General features: G+C 36.1%; 1 protein-coding gene across 8 annotated transcripts in view; it reads right to left on the reverse strand.

Annotated features, from left to right (window-relative positions):
* The window catches only part of PDS5B (PDS5 cohesin associated factor B), a 202,808-nt gene that overhangs the window by 86,168 nt on the left and 93,195 nt on the right, over window positions 1-23,445 (reverse strand). For all 8 annotated transcript variants that reach the window (XM_089304245.1, XM_089304244.1, XM_089304242.1 and 5 more), the window contains exons 11-16: window positions 20,666-20,811; window positions 18,390-18,541; window positions 17,131-17,244; window positions 9,410-9,491; window positions 5,460-5,508; window positions 2,087-2,226 (exon numbers count right to left, since the gene is read on the reverse strand). In XM_089304245.1, coding sequence (XP_089160371.1) covers window positions 2,087-2,226; window positions 5,460-5,508; window positions 9,410-9,491; window positions 17,131-17,244; window positions 18,390-18,541; window positions 20,666-20,811 — 683 coding nt within the window. The remainder of the gene's footprint in view (window positions 1-2,086; window positions 2,227-5,459; window positions 5,509-9,409; window positions 9,492-17,130; window positions 17,245-18,389; window positions 18,542-20,665; window positions 20,812-23,445) is intronic.

The following is a 23,445-nucleotide window of genomic DNA, read 5'->3' on the forward strand; positions in this document are numbered from 1 at the left end:
AAACAATAGGAATTGACCAAGTTGACAAAGAGTAGATGAAGAATTTGATATAAGAGAAAGGTAGTATTTCAAGTAAATAAGGAAAAGGTATATTATTCAATATATTCTGTTGAAATAATTAGACACATATTTGAAATTTTAAGTCCTTATTTCATAATTCATACCAAAAATATTCCAGAAGGGTAAAACACAAAATAAGAATACGGGGGCGGGGGGGAGGGGAGTAGCACTCTAGTGCAGCAGATTAAGCCCAGCCCTGCAGCACTGGCATCCCATATGAGCACCAGTTCGAGTCCTGGTAGCCCCACTCCAGATTCAGCTCCCTGCTAATGTGCTTGGGAAAGCATTGGGGGATGGCGCACGTGCTTGCGCCCCTGCACCCATGTGGGAGACCTGGAAAAAGCCCCTGGCTCCTGACTTTGGATCAGCCCAGCTCTGGCTATTGTGGCTATTTTGGGGGTAAACCAGCAGATGGAAGCTCTTTCTCTCTCTCTCCCCCTCTCTCATTCTCTACCTCTTAAATAAACAAAATCTTAAAAAAAAAAAAAAAAGAAAGAAAGAATACAAGGAACAGGGAATACACAAACTATAGCAAACAAAATTCAGAGGAACTTGTTAAAACTACACATTCCAGAGTACAGGTAAGAAGAGAAACTAAGAATGAATCCCAGGTTTTCTGCCTTGGGCTTTGGATGATTCTATTCATTCAGATAAGAAGCAAACTATAAAGATAGGTCCTATTTAAAACTAAAACATCTGTTATCTGTATTACAAGTCTGAATTACATTATTGCTTAACATTGAAGTTATTTTTGTTTTTGTATTATGAATAAGGTTATAGATGAACATAAAGACAACAGCAAATTACAGGTTCCTGGAACTCACTATGAAGATTCTCATTTCGTCTATCTCTGGTGGAGTCAAGAATCATCTAACTCTAAAAAGCATCTCAGGAGATCCCGATGGTAAATGAGAAATACTGACATTAGTAAATACTGTGACTGACTTAATAACAGATTAAGATTTTGAAAGTAGGAAACCAAAGGCAAAAACAAGAACTAGAATAATGATAGATTCATCTAGATTAAAAACAGACACTATGATATATAAAGAACATCACAAACGATGAAAGGGTAAATTACAACTGACAGAAAATTACTTGCAACTTAACAAATACCACAATAATACAAACTAATAAATCATAATATAAAGACAAATAGCATTATATAAAAATAGGCAAAGATTATAAATATAAAATTTACAAAAAAATATGAATAGCTAATATACCCAAAAATGTAAGATCTGATAACTAGCAGCTAACAAATACAAATCCTGTCACAAAAACTATGATTCTTGCCCCTGCTATTTGGGTTTGGTTTCCAGCATTTACACAGGCCAGTGTTATGTGTGAGAAAATGGTCACTGCCATCACCAGTATCAGTATAAAATCATTCAGTTTTAGAGAACAATTTGCCATTACATATCAGAGGGTTTAAAAAACCAATCTTCAAGCAATAAAATAGTAGTTCTATAAATTCATCCTAAAACTTCAAGACTATCTAATACCTATCTAGTTATAAGGACATTAATTATATCATTTTTACACTAATTAAAAACAGAAAAATTTAAATATGTAAATCCATGGATTATTCAATAAATTATGCTACACAGTCAATGCTATGCTATATAGCTATTAAATATAATACTATAGAATCTTAATGAAGAATGGGATGGGAGAGGGAGTAGGAGATGGGATGGTTTGTGGGTGGGAGGGTGGTTATGGGGGGAAAACGGCTATAATCCAAAAGCTATACTTTTGCAATTTATATTTATTAAATAAAAGTTTAAAAAATATATAATACTATAAATGACTAGGTAATAAAACTGGTAAAAATGGATCTCCTTTGGAAGGACAAACACAATAGTACAAGCAATTGTCTCTATAAAGGGATTATAATAGTTTACATTGTTATTTCTGTGACATTTTCTAAATATTACATAGTGAATATAAACTCATAAAAAGGAGATTGACAAGAAAAGATATGGGGTCTTTTTCAAACAGTAGCTCTTTTAATTTCTGTCCTTACCACACAACCTTCAGCCTGCTTGCAGGAGCATGTTGGACTAACAAGTACTTCTAACTGTTTTCTTATTTTCTCATCATCTTCTAACACCTGTGTGAATTTCTTCATGAAATCCTGAGCCTTACCAGGATCTGGCAAATTTCCTTAAAATAAATTAAAATTTAATTAAAATACAATTTGAAACTTTTCTAAAAAAAAAAAATCAATATTTTTCACTACTTTTATTACTTTGGTTAATAATCGCCTACAAATTTACCTTAGTTTAATAAAATAAGTTTAGAAGCACTTTCAGTCATTAATTTTCACAAATAAAATGTGTTTTCTATAAAACAATCACTATAAAGAGATATCTACTAAGGGAAAAAAATTAAAGTACTTCTAAATAACTCAGTATTTAAAGGCAGTAAATGTTGATCTCAATAATACCAATTTTGCCCCCGCAAAACTTGTGCCATATATTGTTTGTTTATAATTAAAGTAAGAGCTCAAACAGTAAGTTTTACCTTTAGGAAATTATTTTCCTCTATTTTCTCAATTATTGTTAAAACAATCCAGAAATAATTCACATGTACATACAGGCTATCTGGCTCTGACATATAGTGATCAACCTGTTACAGATGTTATTGCTGGGTATGTCATTATTGGATAAGATTATATGGAATCAAAAATGACTTTTATATTACTCTCCTAATGTGTCTTTGCATCCACTTATAGGAGCTAATAAAAGGTAGATCCTAGTATCTTTTTTTTCTGGCTATTCAACTATTACAGAGAACCAGATGAGTGTAACTAATAATTTTAGAATCTATAAAACGGTAGTAGAAAATCAATTCAATCTGTAAATACAAATACATAAATTAGTCTTCAAGATCATTTACAACTCTAGTTTCACTGAAAGTTCTAGTGAGAATGATTAAACCACTGAATGTAGTAAGAATGTATGGGCCTTCCTAAATACTTTCTGTATGACCTTTTCCTGTTTCTACAATAAAAAAAAAATGCAAAAAAAGATACACATTACCAGTTAAACTAAACCTTTACAAGACACATTTACACAGTAAGCATCAGAGGAAAAGATGGAAAACTGCTGGTGCAGCACTTTTGACAATTACAATCCAAAGATCACTGGCAGTTCACTACAGTTTAGTCGTGTTCAGGGAAAGCTACTCTTTTCAAATTTATTGGGAAAACGTCATTTTATAGCCCTTTCATAATGAACAGACATAATATTAAAAGCTACAATGAAGCCTATTATTTAAGAAAATAAAGCAAAGGGAGATTGGGAGAAAAAAGAAAGAAAAATCCTTTAATTCAGCTTCCACAAACATATATGTATGTGGAACCCCCTTTTTTTTTTAATAATACTTTTTGTATTTGTAAGATTTTGTATTTGTAAGATACTAGCATTCAGAAGAAAACAGATATACTGTATTACTGAAACAAAATTAATAGAGGAGGAAAAAAATGGAATACAGGGGATGATCTCCCATATCCACAACCAAAATACTAAGGAGCTGGTTATTAAAACACACACACACACACACACACACAAAACCACTTCCTGCAGCAAGTTATTCAACTGCACTGAAACACTCAGGACTGAAATATATTCTGGTCTTAAAACTCTGTCCAAGGCTAAAACTCTTATGACTTAATTAAAAACCCAGAGACCAAGGCTTCTGATCTCTTCCATGCCTAAGCACTACTTCTACAAACATCTTAGATTATTTAGCATCTCAGAGTCAGCTTAATATCTCATTACTGGGAGGGGTTTGTACTGTGGTGTAGCGGGTAAAGCTGCTGCCTGCGATGCGGGCATCTCATAGGGTCGCCAGTTCCAGTCTGGCTGCTCCACTTCTGATCCAGCTCTCTGCTATGGCCTGGGAAAGCAGTAGAAGATGGCCCAAGTCCTTGGGTCCCTGCACCCACTCCTGGCTCCTGATCGGCCCAGCTCCAGCTGTTGCGGCCATTTGGGGAGTGAACTAGCAGATGGAAGACCTCTCTCTCTCTGCCTCTCCTTCTCTGTATAACTCTTTCAAATAAATACATCTTTAAAAAAAAAAATCTCATTACTAGGGCCTGCATTGTGCTGTAGTGGGTAAAGCCACAGCCTGCAATGCTGGCATTCCATATGGGCATTGGTTCATGTCCTGGCTACTCTAATTCCATTCCAGGCCGGCGCCACGGCTCACTAGGCTAATCCTCTGCCTTGCGGCACCGGCACACCAGGTTCTAGTCCCGGTTGGGGCGTCGGATTCTGTCCCGGTTGCCCCTCTTCCAGGCCAGCTCTCTGCTGTGGCCAGGGAGTGCAGTGGAGGATGGCCCAGGTGCTTGGGCCCTGCACCCCATGGGAGACCAGGAAAAGCACCTGGCTCCTGGCTCCTGCCATCGGATCAGCGCGGTGCGCTGGCCGCAGCGCGCCGGCCGCGGCGGCCATTGGAGGATGAACCAACGGCAAAAGGAAGACCTTTCTCTCTGTCTCTCTCTCTCACTGTCCACTCTGCCTGTCAAAAAAATAAAATAAAAATAAATAAAATAAAAATAAAAATAAAATAATTCCATTCCAGATCCCTTCTAATGCTCCTTGGAAAGCAGTGGAAGAAGCCCATATGGGACATGCAGAAAAAGTTATTGGTTCCTGGCTTCAGCCTGGTCCAGTCCTGGCTGTTGTGGTCACTTGAGAGGTGAACCAGTGGAAGGAAGATCTCCCTCTCCCTCTTTCTGTGTAACTCTGTTTATTTATTCAAATAAATAAATCTTTAAAAAAAAACCTCATTATCCTTAAGTCCAGTAAATTTTTTCCAGGTATTCCTAGAAAAGAAAAAGACCTGCAAAAAACAGCTTCTGTTTCTTATTCTTGCATTGTACAAAGATGTCCACACAATCCTCTTGTATTTACTGTTAAGTGCAAGTAAATAACCTTTTATATGAACATCATTTAAGGCAAAAAGCTAATTAATATTTTTCAAAGAAGCTATTAGGTACTTAATTGGTATTTTTTTCACTAAATTTTGGCTTGGAGTGCAATTAGTTTCAGACAAATTTCACACCACAACAAGCAACATCAAAGCATAGATTAAGCTTTCACAGGTAAGCTTACATAATAATGATTTAAGTGAATTACAAAAAATACATTCATGTAATAAATTATTTTTCCAGATCTTGCTTATATAAGATATTAAAGAATTTTTAAAGTTCTGTATAGTATGCAAATGAACTGAAAATAGAGGAAGAAAAGCTAGCAGATGAAAAATAAAATACTTTATAATCTTTTGCTATATTACCATAATCTAAAATGAAACTACATTAAACACTGTAAATTGTAAGAGATGTTTCAATTAAGTCTCAAAATTTGCATAGATATAAAGTTACTTACTTGTAATAACCATCACTTTTGAAAATATGGCCTTGACACTGGCATCTGTCTGTGAATCACACAAAAAATGAAAAATTAAAATTCCCTGACAAAAATCTTACACTCTCCAAAAAATCAGGTAAGTATAACCTATAAATGTTCCAGACTGATGTCTTTGTTGCTACTGTATCGTTCTTTAGCCAGTTTGAAAACCTAAATGACCTGGACAGAGGTGGAAATGAACTCATCCTTCACTGCCATTCTTACCTCACTTTCATCAGCCCCAAAACAAACAAAAAAAAACTGCTTCACCACATCTTGGGACAACTAGATATTTTCAGTTGTTTTGAGCACTAACAGAACAAGGTAACTAAGTTTAGGAAAGGAATAAAATACCCAGAAAAATGCCCCTGACATGTAAAAGATGATTCTGAAAGTGTTAATTTTTTTAGATGATTCTAAAAATCAGCAGTTTTTTCAGTGAGTAAATGTGCTCACCACATTGTACTGTATGTAATACATTCATATACTACTGCACAAAAAGTCACAGGTATAGAAAATGTCTCAGGGCTGGCACTGTGGCACAGTGAGTTAAAGCCCCAGCTTGTAGCACCAAGTATCCCATATAGGAACCAGTTTGAGTCCTGGCTGCTCAACTTCTGATCCAGTTCCCTGCTAATGCGCCTGGGAAAGAAACTGAGGATGGCCCGAGTGCTTGGGCCCTGCACCCGCATGGGAGACCAGGAAGAAGTTCCTGGTTCCTGGCTTCAGACTGCCTCAGCTCCAGCTGTTGCACATTTGGGGAATGAACCAGTGGAAGGAAGACCTTTCTCTCTCTCTCTCTCTCTCTCTTTCAAATAAAAACAAAAATAAATATTTTTTAAAAAATAAAATAAATTGTCTCTTAGAGTACTATTTGCTGTTTCAGGATAGTGTTAACTTAAAAAAACATAAATGTCACTGAGCAACTATTTAAAATACTGAGCTAAATAAACATTGATAGGGAAACAACAAATCACATATAAACGATAAACATACCATCTCGAGTAAGAAACCATTTGCTCATACATATGAAATGATCCCTAAGTATTTAAGATTTAAAGGATGAAACAGCTCTGTCTAGAAACATGTAATATTTCTGTTGTGGTTTTATTTGGAAGGACAGGCGTACTGCTGTCAACTTTCAAGAGTTGATCCACGTTAAAAAAAAAAAAGCACTAACAAAAGTAATACAGCAAATTACAAAAACACTTCTAAATGATACTGCACAATTCAATTTAGTTTAATAAAAGAATAAGGCTTATATTGTTAAAAATTAAAAACTATACAATGAAGAAAGCAGTAAAGGCCGGTGCCGCGGCTTACTAGGCTAATCCTCTGCCTGCGGCGCCGGCACACCGGGTTCTAGTCCCGGTCGGGGCGCCGGATTCTGTCCTGGTTGCCCCTCTTCCAAGCCAGCTCTCTGCTGTGGCCCAGGAGTGCAGTGGAGGATGGCCCAAGTGCTTGGGCCCTGCACCCCATGGGAGACCAGGAGAAGTACCTGGCTCCTGCCATCGGATCAGTGCAGTGCGCCAGCCGCGGCAGCCATTGGAGGGTGAACCAATGGAAAAAAGGAAGACCTTTCTCTCTGTCTCTCTAACTATCCACTCTGCCTGTCCAAAAAAAAAGGGGGGGGGGCAGTAAAACAATACTGATTATTAAGTATCTAAGTCTTTCTGGTAAAAAAAAAAAAATAGGAAATATAAATATCCTTTATAAGAGAACACTTAAGTTCAGGGTCAGCACTGTGGTACAGTGTTGGCTAAGTTGCTGCTTGGAAAGATGGCATCCCACATCAGAGTATTTGAGTCTCAGCTGCTCTACTTCCAACCCAGAGGATGGCCCAAGCACCTGGGCTCCTACCACTCAAATGCAAGACCAGGATGCAGTTTCTGGCTCCTGGCTTTGGACTGGCCCAGACCTGGCTATTGCTATTATTGAATCAGGAGACTTACGATCAGCAGATGAAAGAGCTCAATCATTCAATATAAATATCTCTCTCTTTGCTTTTCAAATAACTCAATTTTGGTTTAAAAAAATGGTACAAAAAATTCTGAAATCAATGAGTAGTTTGCTTCATAATACACACATTTCATATGAACTTTTTATGACTTCTCATTTTTTTCTACTTTATCATGTCTATTAAAATTCTCTGTATAAAGTGAACAGTAAATAATCACAGGGAAACTATTAAATCTTCTCACTAGAATTCCAATTTGGGATACTATCTTCCTCCATTCTGCTTTCTCTTCCACCTTACCACGCATGATTAGATTTTCCTCTTTAATGTGGTTAGTTCAATAATTATCTTAAACAAGCAAAAAGAAGATTCCATGAAGAAAAAGGAAACTAGATAGTCTAACTAAATTGAGAGTGTATTTTGTGATTCCATGAATGACTGAACGAGACAGTCATGAGCTTCTCTCAAGTTTCTATCAACAGGCAAGAGAAAGCAGCTTCTGCTAAATAAATTCATTCTCAACAGTGAGAGTAAAAACCAGTTATATTCAATTACAAGTTCACAAATCATGCTTGCTCAACATATAATCTATACATTTAACATACTGGCTGCTATTTTGACATTAGTAAGATCTAAAATATAAAAATAATCTTATAAAATACATAGGAAAAAGTCTCACATTTTTAATTAACACTTGATCTTGGCTAGATTGATGTCAATTAATATAGGTTTAGGTAGGAAAAAGAGGCACTTTATCCAGAGATTACTGATAAAACACACTAACTACATTCTAACATGACTGAAACACATTTATTGACTGAAACACACTGACAACAGAAACAATAGAATCTCTATATCAGTTTCAAGTCATTTTTAAAAAGTGAAAACATTCTAACAGGTTCAATATAAATATATTCAATAATTCTAGGGAAAAAGGTGAAATTATGTTCAATAAAATAGAGAGGTTACTGTTAGCCTATAAAACAAAACTACTACTCAGAGACATAAGCATCAACTAGGCAAACAAGTGTTATAACTTTTTTTTCTTAACCTTCAAATGTAATTTGAAGTCACAAGGACTGGCACTATGGCACAGCAGGTTAAGCCACTTACACCAGCATCCCATATCAGAGGGCCGCTTCAAGTCTCAGCTGTTTTGCTTCTGATCCAGCACCCTGCTAATGCACCCAAGAAGGCAGCAAAAATGGTCCAAGTGCTTGGGCCTCTTCCATCCACATGGGAGACTGGGATGGATTTCCAGGCTGCTGGTTTCAGCCTAGCCCAGTCCTGGCTGTTGTGGCCAACTGGGTAATAAACCAGTGGATGGAAGATATTCCTCACCCCCCCCACCTCAACCCACACCAAAACCCTACAGCTTTTCTTTTTAAATCAGCCTTTCAAATAAATAAATCTTAAAAAAAGATAAGTCACTATAAACTATTTAAGCAATTAGTGTTACTTTACTGATTTTAGGGCAACTGGCCAATTTACACTCAGGAAACTAGAAATTTTTTCCCCTAGAAAAACACAAACACTGCTATTGTTTTCTGTCCCATGAACATACATATATTAGAGAGACATAATACCATTATTAAAACTTTCTGAAATCACAAGAATATACATCTTGAGACCATCTTACTGTGGCAAGATAAACTGCAGCTTTCTTGTATTTTCTATGCCTTCAATATTGCTGAGTTATGGTTTATGTATTTTAAAGCTACAAAAAACCTGAATTTTGACTACAGTGAAGTACATTCTCTTTCCTACTGGGTATCAGCAGATAACAGCAAATATTTAAAATCTTTCTATATAATAACATTCTTAAAAATTACTTTTCTAGATAGTCTTATAGTCAGAAATTTTCCATATATAAAAAGTTAACACACAATAGCAATGGTAAACAGTAACTAAGACACATGTGCTTTACGAATCTGAACATCAAAGGAAACATTTTCTTTAAAATTCAACTTACTTTAGGTTGCTTAATTAAGTCAAGTAAATCCTTTACTTGATGTCGAAGCAGATTTTGACACTTCCACATTTCATTCAATGCTCTGAAAAACACAGACAAACTTAAATAACAAAACACAATGAAAATCCTCTCAGAACATTAACTATGTACATTTTAAAGAAATAAAACTCACAAAATGACAGACATAAGGTCAAATTCACAAAACCAAGTAATTGATACATGAAAGTAAAGAAAGGAACTAAATATGACAGATATTACCATTTAAGGAGACACTAAGAGCAAAAGAAAAGATGAATGGTAGTTGTGTTTTGCTTTATATAAAAACAGGGACTATCTAATCATTAATTGGAAAAGATGATAAACTTGAGGAATAAAAGAGTATCTGATCAGTCAGGTCCCATAGTATAGAACCAATGACACAAAGAGACAAGAGTTAGCCAGAAGAGAATGGGGACACTTCTTACTGAAACAAAAATTTTATCATACTTAAATTTTAACCTGTCTAGAATTATTCACGCTATAAGTGAATATTATTTTTATGTGGCAAAAATGCTGATATACTTCTACTATTATTCTCAGGCAAAAATTTTAATCTAATTATATATTTAACATGTATACAGGTACTCGAGAAAATATTTATAAATCAGAGAATAGTATTAAGTTACAGAATATCAGAATTACAGCTTAAAATTTTAAAAGGATTTTTTACAAAAACAAATATTCTCTATCAGTTTATTTCAGTTATCTACAATTTATATTAGATTCTATTAAAATACATTATGTGGCACTGTCAGAAAACAGTAATACAATACAGAAGCACATATAAACCCCATTTTTCCTTGCCAAGCAAGACAATTGTCTAATATTTTAATTCTTCCATTTAATATGTTTTTTAAATGTCTTTGGGTTTAAAAAAGGTAAAACAGTTTAAATCTGGAAATTTCAGTTCTTCTGTAGTAATCACTCCAAAATGGTAGCAGAAAAGCAAGAGTATTAAATAGAAGCTGAATTTTAAATAGCTGTACTTTATTACTTGCAAGTTACTTGAATGCCATGAAGTTTCACTGGCATAGTTGAAGACTGTAAACACTGAAAGCAAAATGACCTCTCTAGAAGGCTGTAAAAAATCTAAAATTTAAATGAATTACATAATTAATTTTCAAAGAAAGAATTAATCATGAAATCACATTTCAATATAAAAAGTCAATGTATTTTCTCTCCTATACATTTAATTCTTAAAACTTCTGAAAGGCCTGGACTTTGAAATTTGCCTTCACTTAAAGCAGAAATTATTCTACCTACTGTATTACTTATTTAAAGATAAAATCTCAAGAAATTTTAAAGGCCATTATAAACTATTATGGCTATAGCTTAAGCCAAAAAGTGGTCATTATTAAGAATGTATATTATAACATATTTAAGGGCACTGTCCTCAAATGTTTTAATATTTTAGTATTAAACAACAATATAATCTGTCTTAGATGTCCCAAGTACTTGGAGCCTGGCTATCCACAGTGGAAGACCTGGATGGAGTTCTCGGCTTCTGGCTTCAGCCTGGTGCAGTCCTGGCTTTTATAACCTTTTGGGGTGTGAACTAGCGGACAGACTGATATCTTACCCCTCACCATCACTCTGACTTTCAAATAAAATAAACCTCTTAAAAGATATAATCTGTCCTTATTCGTTGCCTTTCTAAATAGTCCTTCTTAAAAAAGTTATACCAGCAGAAGCAGTATTACCAGAGCAATACAAACAGCCACTTCTATAATTTAGTTTAAATTCCAGTTCTGTCACCAATAAATGTGAGAACTCTGGTTGAAAGACTGAATATTTGTTAGCTGACATTTTGCAGACAACCAATTCTTTCCAAGAGCACTGAAAGTTACCACACCAACTCAAAGAGAAAGACATCTACCAGGGTTTCAGTCAGGGACCTGTCCAAATGCTGAAGGAACCTCTCTTCCAATCTGCTCCCAGTTGGGCAAATCACCCATAAGCCTCTGAAGTACAGAACTGTCTAAATAACAATTTGCTCAAAGAAAGAGAAAGGCACAACTAAGACATCTGACATACCTTCTACTCTCGACCTAAAAAGGAACTCTAGAGAAATTGAAGGAAATAGATACCAGCAGCACAAGGACGCAGACTTACTCCTATTCTTTTTTCAACAACCAAGACATTTAATTAGTTAACTCATCTACAGACTGGTCCATATCAGAACATTTAAAATAGGGGAAATGGCTCAGTCAACAAAAAGAAAGAATTCTCACCAAACAACTTATCACCAAGAACCTTCCTACCAAGCAGCTATTTTTCAGTTCTCAGGCCCCTTTTAAACTAAGTAGAGGTCACACATTCTAACAACTTATGCGCTAGAATGGTAATTTAAATGAATAAAGTAGGACAGGTGTTACAATACAAGAGTGGTGAAGGCTACAGTGAAAGGACATTAATAGGTCATAAAGCTATGAAAATATCAGTATCATCAGTATTCAGGAAAATGAATGATAAATTGTAATACTCAAAGGATTAGCAAAAATTAAGATGTCTGATAAAATGAGTGTATCTTAATAAGTTCATGGGAAAATTAGGGGATCTGCTGAAATAGTTAAGATGCTGCTTGGGATGCCTGCATCCCATATTAGAATGCCTGGTTTGAGTTCTGGCTCCACTTTCAATTTCAGATTCCAGCTAATACACACCACAGGAAGATGCAGATGGTATTTGGGACTGTCAGCCTTATAGGAGCACTGGATTGAATTCCAAGCACATGGCTTCAGCCTAGCATAGTCAGTTTTTTTGGGCACTCTGGGAAGTGAACTACATAACAGAGCATCTGTCTTTGTCCCTCTTGTCTCTCTGCCGTTCAAATAAAATGAAGATTTAATTCAGTAATCAAAAATATAAACTGTTTCTCAACATAAGCACCATCACGTGCACGACACTTTTGTAAGCAGTGATGCCAGCCATTTAGTCCATCCCAAAGAAGCCAGGATTATTAACCGAAGAAAATAAGTAACCTTTAAAGATCTTTTTAGGATCAGAAAGCAAAAACACATTACAGGGACAGGCATTTGGCAAAGCAGTTAAGATGATGCTTGGGACACTACACATCCAAGTGCCAGGGTTTGAGGACTAGTTTTGATTCCTTCTAATGACTCAAACTTGGGTTCCTACCACCCACATGAGAGATCCAGACTGAGTTCTGGCCCACTGGCTTTGACCTAGCCCAGCCCTGGTTGTTGTGGGCATTTGAGAAGTCACAACCAGCAGATGGCAGATACCTCTCCCTCTCTCTGCCATGAAAATATACAATTTTTTTATAAAAAAGATTTTAGAAGGAACCTTGTCAGCAGCTCTAAGGTAAATGCCTCATGATTTTCCATCGAAATTCTCCCTGAAAACAACCCTTGCATGGTGAGAAGAATGAGTAAGAACACAGTCATGGTAGAGAAGGGCTCACTGGTAAAATTTTTCTGGGCATTTTTATGCTAAAGCCTTGGCTAATTTCTCAAAAAACAGTCTAATAAGAGACATTATCATTCCTTGGCCCGACAGAAAGTCAATAATCGAAATGCATCACAATAAAAACTATTCTCATGACGCGTGATGTTGAAACGGTCTGCTTTTGCTTTGACTGAACCCTTCCGCCTCTTGGTAGCCATTCTGCAATTGTGTTTCGTCTTTAGGATCATACAGGTAAAGCCAAGTTTCATCACCTGTAACGATGCCTGATAAAACGCTTCAAGATCTTGCTCTCCCTTGTGTTAAAACTTCCATTGAACATTTGGCTTTTGTCTGCAGCTGATCGGGCCACACACGTTTTGGCACCCAGACAGTAGAAAGTTGGTTCAACTTCTATTTTTCAGTCAAAATCCTGTCAGCTGAACCAAATGAGATGTCTATGATGCCATTATTTCTGTATTATCAGTCCTCTTCAACTAGAGCATCAACAAGATTAATTCTTTCCTCATAAACTGACGCTGATGGTGTGACACTGGGTTTCGTCTTCAAGATATTATCTCAGCCCTTTTTAAAATGAACCATTTGTAAACTGCTAATTTCTTTGGGGACATTTTCCTCATATAACTTTTGTGAAGCCTCCATGGTTTCACCTTTCTACCACACAAGCTTCACCATAAACTTGAAATTCGATCTTGCTTTAATTTTATCAGAATTCATAGTGTTCTGATAGGGGCCTTTATAATAAACAGTCTTATCCTTTTTAATACCTCACATAGGATCCTGTCCAATCCTGACGTAACAAGTTAGTACAAGTTTATTTTACAGCAAAATATTTTTGAAACCCATTCAATTTTTCCCTAATACACATTTTCTACAAACCTTTTGAAGACTCCTTATATACAGGCTAAATCAACTCATAAACCACTGGGAGGAATATAAACTAGTATAATTATGTTAAAGAAAATTTGAAGGTAGTTTGTAATAATAAAAATGCACATGGCCGGCGCCACAGCTCACTAGGCTAATCTTCCACCTTGCGGCGCCGGCACACCAGGTTCTAGTCCCGGTTGCCCCTCTTCCAGGCCAGCTCTCTGCTGTGGCCAGGGAGTGCAGTGGAGGATGGCCCAAGTCCTTGGGCCCTGCACCTGCATGGGAGACCAGGAGAAGCACCTGGCTCCTGGCTTCAGACCAGTGCAATGCGCCGGCCATTGGAGGGTGAACCAATGGCAAAAGGAAGACCTTTCTGTCTCTCTCTCTCACTGTCCACTCTGCCTGTCAAAAAAAAAAAAAAAAAAAAAAAAAGGCACATGTTCAGCGATTCCACTCCCACCTATATACCAGTGATTTCAAACCTTGGTTGTTGTCTATTAGAATCTCCTGAAATACAGGCCGGCAGCATGGCTCAATAGGCTAATCCTCCACCTGCGGCGCTGGCACCCGGGTTCTAGTCCCGGTCAGGGCGCCGGATTCTATCCCGGTTGCTCCTCTTCCAGGCCAGCTCTCTGCCTGTGGCCCGGGAAGGCAGTGGAGGATGGCCCAAGTGCTTGGGCCCTGCACCCCATGGGAGACCAGGAGAAGTACCTGGCTCCTGCCATCGGATCAGTGTGGTGCGCCAGCCACAGCGTGCCAGCCGCAGTGGCCACTGGAGGGTGAACCAACGGCAAAGGAAGACCTTTCTCTCTGTCTCTCTCTCTCTCACTGTCCACTCTGCCTGTCAAAAAAAAAAATCTCCTGAAATGTTCTAAAAATCCCAAAGCTCAGACTACACACTAGACAAATTAAATGAGAAGAATCTGAAGGAATGACTTAGGTGTTGGCATTGTTTAAGCCTCCCATGGTGATTATGGTAAGTAGTCAAATTCAAGAACCACTCATAATCCTGCCTCAAGAAATCTTTCCACCATGTGTAAACTAAATAGAAAATGCCCATAGTAGCACTATTTGAAATAGTGAACAGAAACAATTCAAATGTCCATTCTCTCCACTGACTCAAAGTTCTGATTTCAAGTTTCATTAAATTCTTTTTTTTTTTTTTTTTTTTTGCTCCCCTGGGTTTTGGAAGGAGCAAAATGTGCTGTACATTGAGATTTAATGCTATAACGAGTACTCAAACAGTATTTTTCACTTTGTGTTTCTATGTGGGTGCAAACTGTTGAAATCTTTACTTAATGTATACTAAACTGATCTTCTGTATATATAGAAAATTGAAAATGAATCTTGATATGAATGGAAGGGGAGAGAGAGCGGGAAAGGGGAGGGTTGCGGGTGGGAGGGAAGTCATGGGGGGTTGGGAGGAGCCAATGTAGTCCATAAGCTGTACTTTGGAAATCTATATTCATTAAATAAAAGTTAAAAAAAAAAAAACCTGACTCATAGTCTAATTAATCAATATGTCTTCTCTCTTATAAGAGCCTTATAATATATTAATATTCATTACGTCCCTGTTATCTTACATGCTATCTGATAGGATCAACCTAATATTTATCACAAAGTAGGGTCCAACCAATCAGAATAGTGGCCAGTGGAAGAAGGTCACGGAAACTCTCCTGATATACCCAGGCCTGGTGGGATACGTGGTGGAGGACCAGTAGAGGAAGGGATCCACAAGTCCTCAAGGGAGTTCACTACTATTGTAGTGAGTATGCTGGTCAAATACCAGCCTAAATGCTACCTACTTTTTAATCCACATTCCCTATCCCTTGCAATGAAAACTTTATTTTTCTTGTTACTTTTACAGTCCTTGATTATTTAGTTTTGCCAAAGAGTCTGAATTTCTATTGCTTCTTATTCCTATTCCTTTTTTTTTTTTTTTGGGATTTAATTTCCTCTCTCTCAAAAAACAAAAAAACACCTTTAGTAACTTTATCAAACAGAATTTTTGCTTGAAAGTATTTTACTTCATTTTTACTCCAGAAGGACAACTGAACTGAGTCATCTGTGATTTTCCAGTAGCAGTAGTTCAATTCAAATAGGGTATAAGTATATAATATATCATTTCATACAAGAGGCCATCAACAGTACCATGAGGGAAAAAAAAAATCAACAAACTCTGGCAAATCAACAATTTCAGGATACAATTCAGAGAAAAATGTATAATACAAGTAATAATGTTAAATACGATAGTAAACATTTTACTCTACATAGAAGGAAAGCAATGAGCTTTTGAACGAAGCAGAATTGGGTTCAGATTCTAGTGTTCTCGCTTATTACCTGTGTGGCTCTGTGCAAGTTAATTAACCTCTATGTGATCTGATTCATCACGTGCACAAGCAAAAGTGATATTTAAGTAAGTTGGCAAGCTTTTTCTGTAAAAGGCCAGATAGTATTTTAAGTTTTGTGGACTACTGGATATCTTTTGCAATTAATTTTCTTTTTAGCATAAAAGCAGCCATGATTAACAGCTATTCTAGCAGCTGAAATATAAAGGTATTAAGAAATATACATTGCTCCCCTCTGTTACCTTTTCCTCATTAATTCTAAGTAATACATAAACAGCAAATTTAATTATTTAAGTGGAGGGAGCTAACTGTCCCATTAAGCAGCAGTTTAACAAAAATTATACACAACTCCTTAGATCTCCAATTTCTGAACATTTAATCTTCAATAGTTGTAAACTAAGAGCCTACATTTTCCCCAATATCTGCAGCAAATCTCTAGGCCTCAATTTCCTAAACCTTAATACGATTCCATTAAATTAGTAACATCTCTCCCATGTCTAAAATGCCAATTCCCTAACCCATACACCCAAAAGCACTTTTTGAATGAAGCATGGTAATAAAAATATATTTGTGCTTACCCTTATGCCAAATGATAACACTGTATTCAGGCTATGCAACACAAAAATCTGTGCCCTACATCATAGTTTAAATCAGTACCAGGTGAGAATAAGAAGGTAGTATTTTCATAATATGGACCTTTCTAACACCTTAAGGAAAACAAAAACAGAAAGAATAGGTACATCAACATTTCTTGAGACACCAACAATATGAAAAGTGGAGAGAAAAATATCATATTCTAAAAGATTCCAGGTCAAGCAACTCTATCTATTGTTTTAACTGCTTACAATTGCTTCATCTCATGTTAACAAGTAGTACTTTCTGAAAAAATAGCCAAGTATTTTATAACGTCTTCATCGGTTAAACAACGTACACATGACGTAGTTTACATTTCAAAATACAATTTTTGTTGGTTCTTCTCCATAAAATCCAATATACTGCAAAAGATGTAAACAACACAACTTGACATTTGAAACGTACTTCACAGCATTTAAATCCAGTGTGGCATACAAGTAATATAAGCACTTCATCCGTTCTGTGGTTTCCAAATTGTGGGGAACCATATATTGAGCAAAGATCCGTTCGACAAGTAATCTACAAAAGAACAGAGAAAGCTCTATTTTAGTTTTTAATGTGCTGAAGTTGCATATAAAATACCAGAACACATAAGGAACACATATTAAAGAAGTTCCTGTTTTCATGAATGGAAATGAGATTTCCACATCAAAGCTTTCTTTCTATAGAAAGAGGGTCCAAAAAAGGTTTTAGCTGGTTGTACCAGAAACAGCCCCATACCCAGCTAAGATAAATTCTGCTTCATGTCCTTGGGCAAGTAAGCTATCAGGGACTTCATTAATTTATCTGTCAAAAAAAGGATATATGAAACTATACCAGGTCCTCCACAGTGCTTAATTCTAAACTTAAGTAAAGGCTACAAATTAATTTTTAAGATTCTTTTGAGTTTTTGAAGTGATCATCATGAAAAACACTTAGTTAAAACACACACCAAAAGAAGTCCTAACTATAATACCAATGTTTGTGTGCTGATATTACATACTCAAATCTGAACATTTCAATTTTACAAAAATTACTATCAATTTTTTTATATAATAGTAACTTAAGGCACTCAGTTTTCTAGGTTCTATACCTCTTAAAATGTTAATATGACCCATTGCTTCTTACTCTTTTCATTTTTTTTTTTTTTTGCTTCAAGAACCCTAAGCTGAACCCCCCCTAATAATCCATCAATAAATTCAGACTGTAAAAAGGATTTACAATACTTTTACGTGGCTGAAATCCACCCAAGATTTAACCTTAGCCTGCAGTGGAAACACGTTAAGATGATATTCAGACAATATGTTTTTGTGTAAATGTATAAACTAGTCTTAGCTTTAAATAGGAATTGTTTTTATTTAAAATATCTAAGATAAATCCAAATGGCTTTTTAATTCTATTAAAAAATAAAGAAAAATTAAAATAACTATATGCATTCAAACTTTTAGATATTACTCTGTTCAAAACTAGTGAATGAAAATGAATGCAAAAGCTGTACCCACCCCTGAAGTTATTTGTGCAGTATGTTTCACTTGTGGCTTTGGTGGGAAGGAAACTAGTCATTTACTACCTTTACTATGAAAAACTGAGGAGGGAGCTTAAAGTCATAAAGAAAATAGTTTACAAAAATACCAACAAGTTATGTACTACCCCAAATCACCAAATATATAGTGTCCCTAACTTACCGGTCATCAATACTGTTTTGATAATATATATGCAGCAATTTGTCCTTGATCCATGAGATTTGTTTTGCAGCATCTTTGCCTGCTGCTGACTGTAAAGCATATTTCTTATAAATTTGGGCAAGTCCCATCATGGCTTCTTTGCGTACTCTCCACTTAAAATTAGAACAAAAAAAGTTCTCTTTATAGTATAAAAATGTTTCCATTATATAAATTCAGCAAAGTCTAGTTTTCTAGGTTTTCATTTTCTTTCACTTAATGCAACATATTTTCTTCAAGTTTCAAATCCTGGTAATTGATTTGTAATTACTTATGGAAAAAGCTATTATGTTAATATACCTACTACATAAAGTATAAGAGATATAGAAACATGTATATACAGCTTTAATATCTTCAACCCATCAACTACCCCCAAAACAAAAATAAATCAGAACCTACATATCATCACTTAGAAATAAGAAGGAAAAGCAAGGTATCAAATTTTAAAAAGACAAAACAATAACTGAGTAAACTGTAATTTATCTCTAGGAATCAAGTTCAAGTATATTTTGGACCTTTTTACTGATTAATACTCCCATGAAATATTCAATAAGGAACTTGCATCCCACATCAGAACACTGGTTCAAGTCCTGCCTACACCACACATAACCCAGTTTTCTACTAATGTACCTGGGAAGACAGTGGAAGATACACTATGTACTTGGGTCACTTTACCCCATAAAGGGCACAAGGATGGAGCTGCTGACTTCAACTTGACCCAGCCCTGGCTGGGCACATGAGGATTGAACCAACAGATGGAAACTACCTCTCACTCTTTCCTCTCTCTGCCTGCCCCTGCCCACCTTCAAATAAGCAAATCTTCTTAAAAAGTAAATAAATTCTTCAGGATCATACAGATTTAAGGAAGAAATTCCTGTCCCATTATCTTCTAACCACAATCAGTATTATACTTGGGGAAGAAATTCCTGTCCAGTTATCCTCTTTCCACAATCAGAATTATCAAAGAGGGGCTGGCGTTATGACATAGCAGGTTAAGCCTCCGCCTGCAAAGCCAACATCTAATATACGAAGTCGTTTTTTGAGTTCCGGCGACTCCACTTTTGATCCAGCTCCTCACCTGTGCACCTGGGAAGGCAGCAGAGGATGGCCCAAGTTCTTGGGCACCTATACCCCCATGGGAGACCCGGAAGAAACTCCTGGCTCCTGGCTTTGGCCAGGCCAAGACCCAGCCATTGTAACCACCTGGGAAATAAACCAGCAGATGGAAGAGATTTCTGTGTGTGTGTGTGTGTGTATGTGTACATATATATATATATATATGTGTGTACATATATATATGTGTGTGTGTATATATACAAACATATACATGCACACACATACACACGTCTGTCTCTCTCTATATATATAGACACACATCTGTCCCTCTCTCTAATTGTGCCTTCTAAATAAGTAAAATAAAAATTTTAAATTATTAAAGAGAAAAATTAAATAGAATGGCACAATCAACTTTAAAAGATTGTTAAAATGTTTTAATGTTTAACTAATCAAAGCTATTCACACAGCTACCAACAGCACCCCTTCCAAGTTTCTTGGCTAACCCCTAAATACATCAAAGAATGCCATACTTTCACCAAAAGTACTGTTAAATCTTAGTCAACAGGGCCAATGCCATGATGGAAGGACAATGTGGGGGTGGGGGGTGAATATTCACTTAGGCATTTACTGAGTGCTTAATGTATTCCAGACAACATGGAACATAAGCATAACAAGACACAGTTCTCTCTTCAGCAGCTCACTGATTAATGAGTGGAGCTGCTAATGGGTGTTTATTCACGGTTGGTTTGGAGTTCACAGAACATAGACCAGAAGCAGGCTGCTGCAGCTTAGCTTTACCAAGTTGAAAACATCTTTCACTTTCTATTCTATGTCAATTATATAATACAATTAGCTAAAGGACTACCACATCACACCTACAGAACACCAGCCTGAATGAGAAAAGAACCAACAATATGAGAAGCTGTGACTAAGGCCTTTGCAAAAACAGTTGTACAAGCTAGACATGTGATTACTATGAAGAACTGTTACGTTTAGAATGAGAACAAAAGGAAAAACTAACAAAATTTAATACAACAAAAAAAGTAAAACCTCCTCAAAATGTAACTTTAAATATTAAACTGTCTTCCCTGAAATGGACTTGGAATTTCAGAATTTTTAAATGAAATATTATTAAACATCAGGGGTTAAAAAAGAAAACCCACTCATTATTTAGTCTTACTTACCCGTTTGTCTAATGTCCTCTCTCTCACAAAATTAAGTAAGTGATCATTGACCAGAAGAATGTCCTTTTTCGCAGCTGTAACTATGGACACAATAACATCATGTCTAATAGCTTCCTCAGGGTCATGCGACCGAACTTTAAGATACTCTGAAAGATAAGATTTTCCTTAATCAAAACTGAAACCTTAACAATGTTTTTTAAAAAGTGCATAAGATCTTTTTAAATAAACAATAGCAAAAACAAAACCTAAGTATAAGGTTTAACATTTCAAGAAAATTAAAAGCCAAGAAAAGGAGATATGAAATGAATGAGGAAAAATTCAAAATACCATAGTTACATTTAAGTGCTGACTAGTAAAATCCTCCTCCCCATTTGGTAGGCAGGCAAGTTGATTAAATAGTTCTTAACTTCAGCAGTTAAAAACATAAATGAACTAATTTAAGTATATATCAAATTAAACATTTCATTCTTTGTTTTTCATTTCCATGGATAAAATATTCAAGTCACGCACCACTTTGGGGGAAAAACCTAGAGTACTCCATTTCCTGTTCCTTAACTAGGAAAGCCCTGAATAAAGTTACTGAAAGAATAAACTATTAGCTGCCAACAAACAGGACAAGGACTATCATAAGGCAATCCCTCTTAACTGAGAAAGGCCAAAGGAAAGAAGGAAGAAATGAAATGGACTTTTACTGGAAGAGTTTCTTAAAGTCAAAAACATAGAGTTCACACTTGGCAGTGAGAAAGCTAAAGGAAAACAATTTTTAACAAACTTCAGCAGCAACTAATACATCTTAAATTAAAAGAAGAAAACAGAGAATTGAACAAATAAAATATTATTCATCTTTTTTACAAGCCCATTAAGATAAAATTTGGTTGTTTAGATCTGGATTACTAAAAATATCTGTGCCTGTAAACAAACAATAATTAAAATTTTTTATTTCCTAATCCTCCGCCTAGCGGCGCCGGCACACCGGGTTCTAGTCCCGGTCGGGGCACCAGATTCTGTCCCGGTTGCCCCTCTTCCAGGCCAGCTCTTTGCTGTGGCCAGGGAGTGCAGTGGAGGATGGCCCAGGTGCTTGGGCCCTGCACCCCATGGGAGACCAGGAAAAAAGCACCTGGCTCCTGGCTCCTGCCACCGGCCGCAGCGCGCCTCTGAGGCGGCCATTGGAGGGTGAACCAACGGCAAAGGAAGACCTTTCTCTCTGTCTCTCTCTCTCACTGTCCACTCTGCCTGTCAAAAAAAAAAAAAAATTTTTTTTATTTCCTTCAATATAAACTAACAGTTTAATGAATAATTATAATGCGAACACTGATAAAACAACTGCAAGCCCCACCACTTTGAGCATTCTCTACTAATAAGAACCATTCTAAAAATCAGAAAGATTACATACTGCTAAAACAATTTCTTTTTAAAAAGCACCTATTATCTTAACCTATGCTGATAAATAACATTTTTAGTATTATGATTAAAAATGGAATGTTCTCAAGCTCATTTCTTCACCACGATAAATACAGCTTTATACAATTACTTGTTACAAATGCAGTAATATGTTATTTTATGTGTCACTATGAAATAAAAAAACGGTAACACACCATCAAGTTTAAGATGCATCCTAATTTCCCTAAAACCAGTCATTCATGTTAAAAGGTATATAAATACATACATATATTATATTAAATATATATATATAAAAGAACTATTAACTCAGATACTGCCTGTGAGGAGCACAAGGTAAAGGGAAAGAAAGAAATTCTCAACAGCATGACAAAGCATCTACTAATACTCTTCACCATACTGCTATGTCTCTTACAACTGGACTAAAGACACAAGATAACATCTGTTTATATAACATATATTTATCTCTGATCACTCCTGTACTCTTTAAGAATTTTTTGTAAGGGACAGACAATAAGAAATCATAGCAGAAGAGATTTACCATAATTTTGGAAGGAAGATGACAGGTAAATGCCCTACAAAATGAAAAAGGATGAAACCCAGACAAGAAAGCAAGCAATAAACAAGTTCAGTTTTAGAGTAGAATTCTCAAAATGTTTAGAACTTCCAAACAACAGGAGAAGGGATGATGTCTACAGCTGGAGACATCAGCAGTGGCCAAAAATTTGCATAAGGAGTAGTAAGATCTGTAGATTTTACATAGCCACCTCTTAGCCAATAACAAAGAGGCTGAAAATGAAGACGAGGAAATCTTACAACACAGCAAGTGTTCCATAAAAAAATGAAACCATATACTATCACTATGTAAAGTTAAACATTCAAAGCAATAGTAAAGATTAACATGTTACTGGTAAAAGAATCACATCTAAAGTAATTTCAGATGGCTATGATCAGAAAAATCAAAACACTGATCTATTATTTACATTTTATTTAATATTAATAGTAAATGCTACATTAACGCCTCACTAAAGAGGAAAATACTTAAATTTTTTATACTTTGAAAGAGAAAAGATCTAGAATAATATTGAATTACCACACATCAATTTTTAAAAACAAGACTAATATTAAAAATGGGTATAATTGGGGCCAGCGCGGTGGTGCAGCGGGTTCAAGCCCTGGTCAACAGTGTCAGCATCCCATATCGGTGCCGATTGGAGGCCCGGCTTCTCCACTTCCAATCCAGCTCTCTATTATGGCCTGGGAAAGAAGTAGAAGATGGCCCAACTCCTTGGGCCCCTGTCCCCATGTGGGAGACCCAGAAGTTGTTCTTGGCTTTGGATTGGCACAGCTTGGCTTTTGCGGCCATTTGGGGAGTGAACAGT

This window comes from Oryctolagus cuniculus, chromosome 9 (genome assembly GCF_051225735.1).
Source record: "Oryctolagus cuniculus isolate XC-2025 breed Fujian yellow rabbit chromosome 9, ASM5122573v1, whole genome shotgun sequence".
Lineage (NCBI taxonomy): Eukaryota > Metazoa > Chordata > Mammalia > Lagomorpha > Leporidae > Oryctolagus > Oryctolagus cuniculus.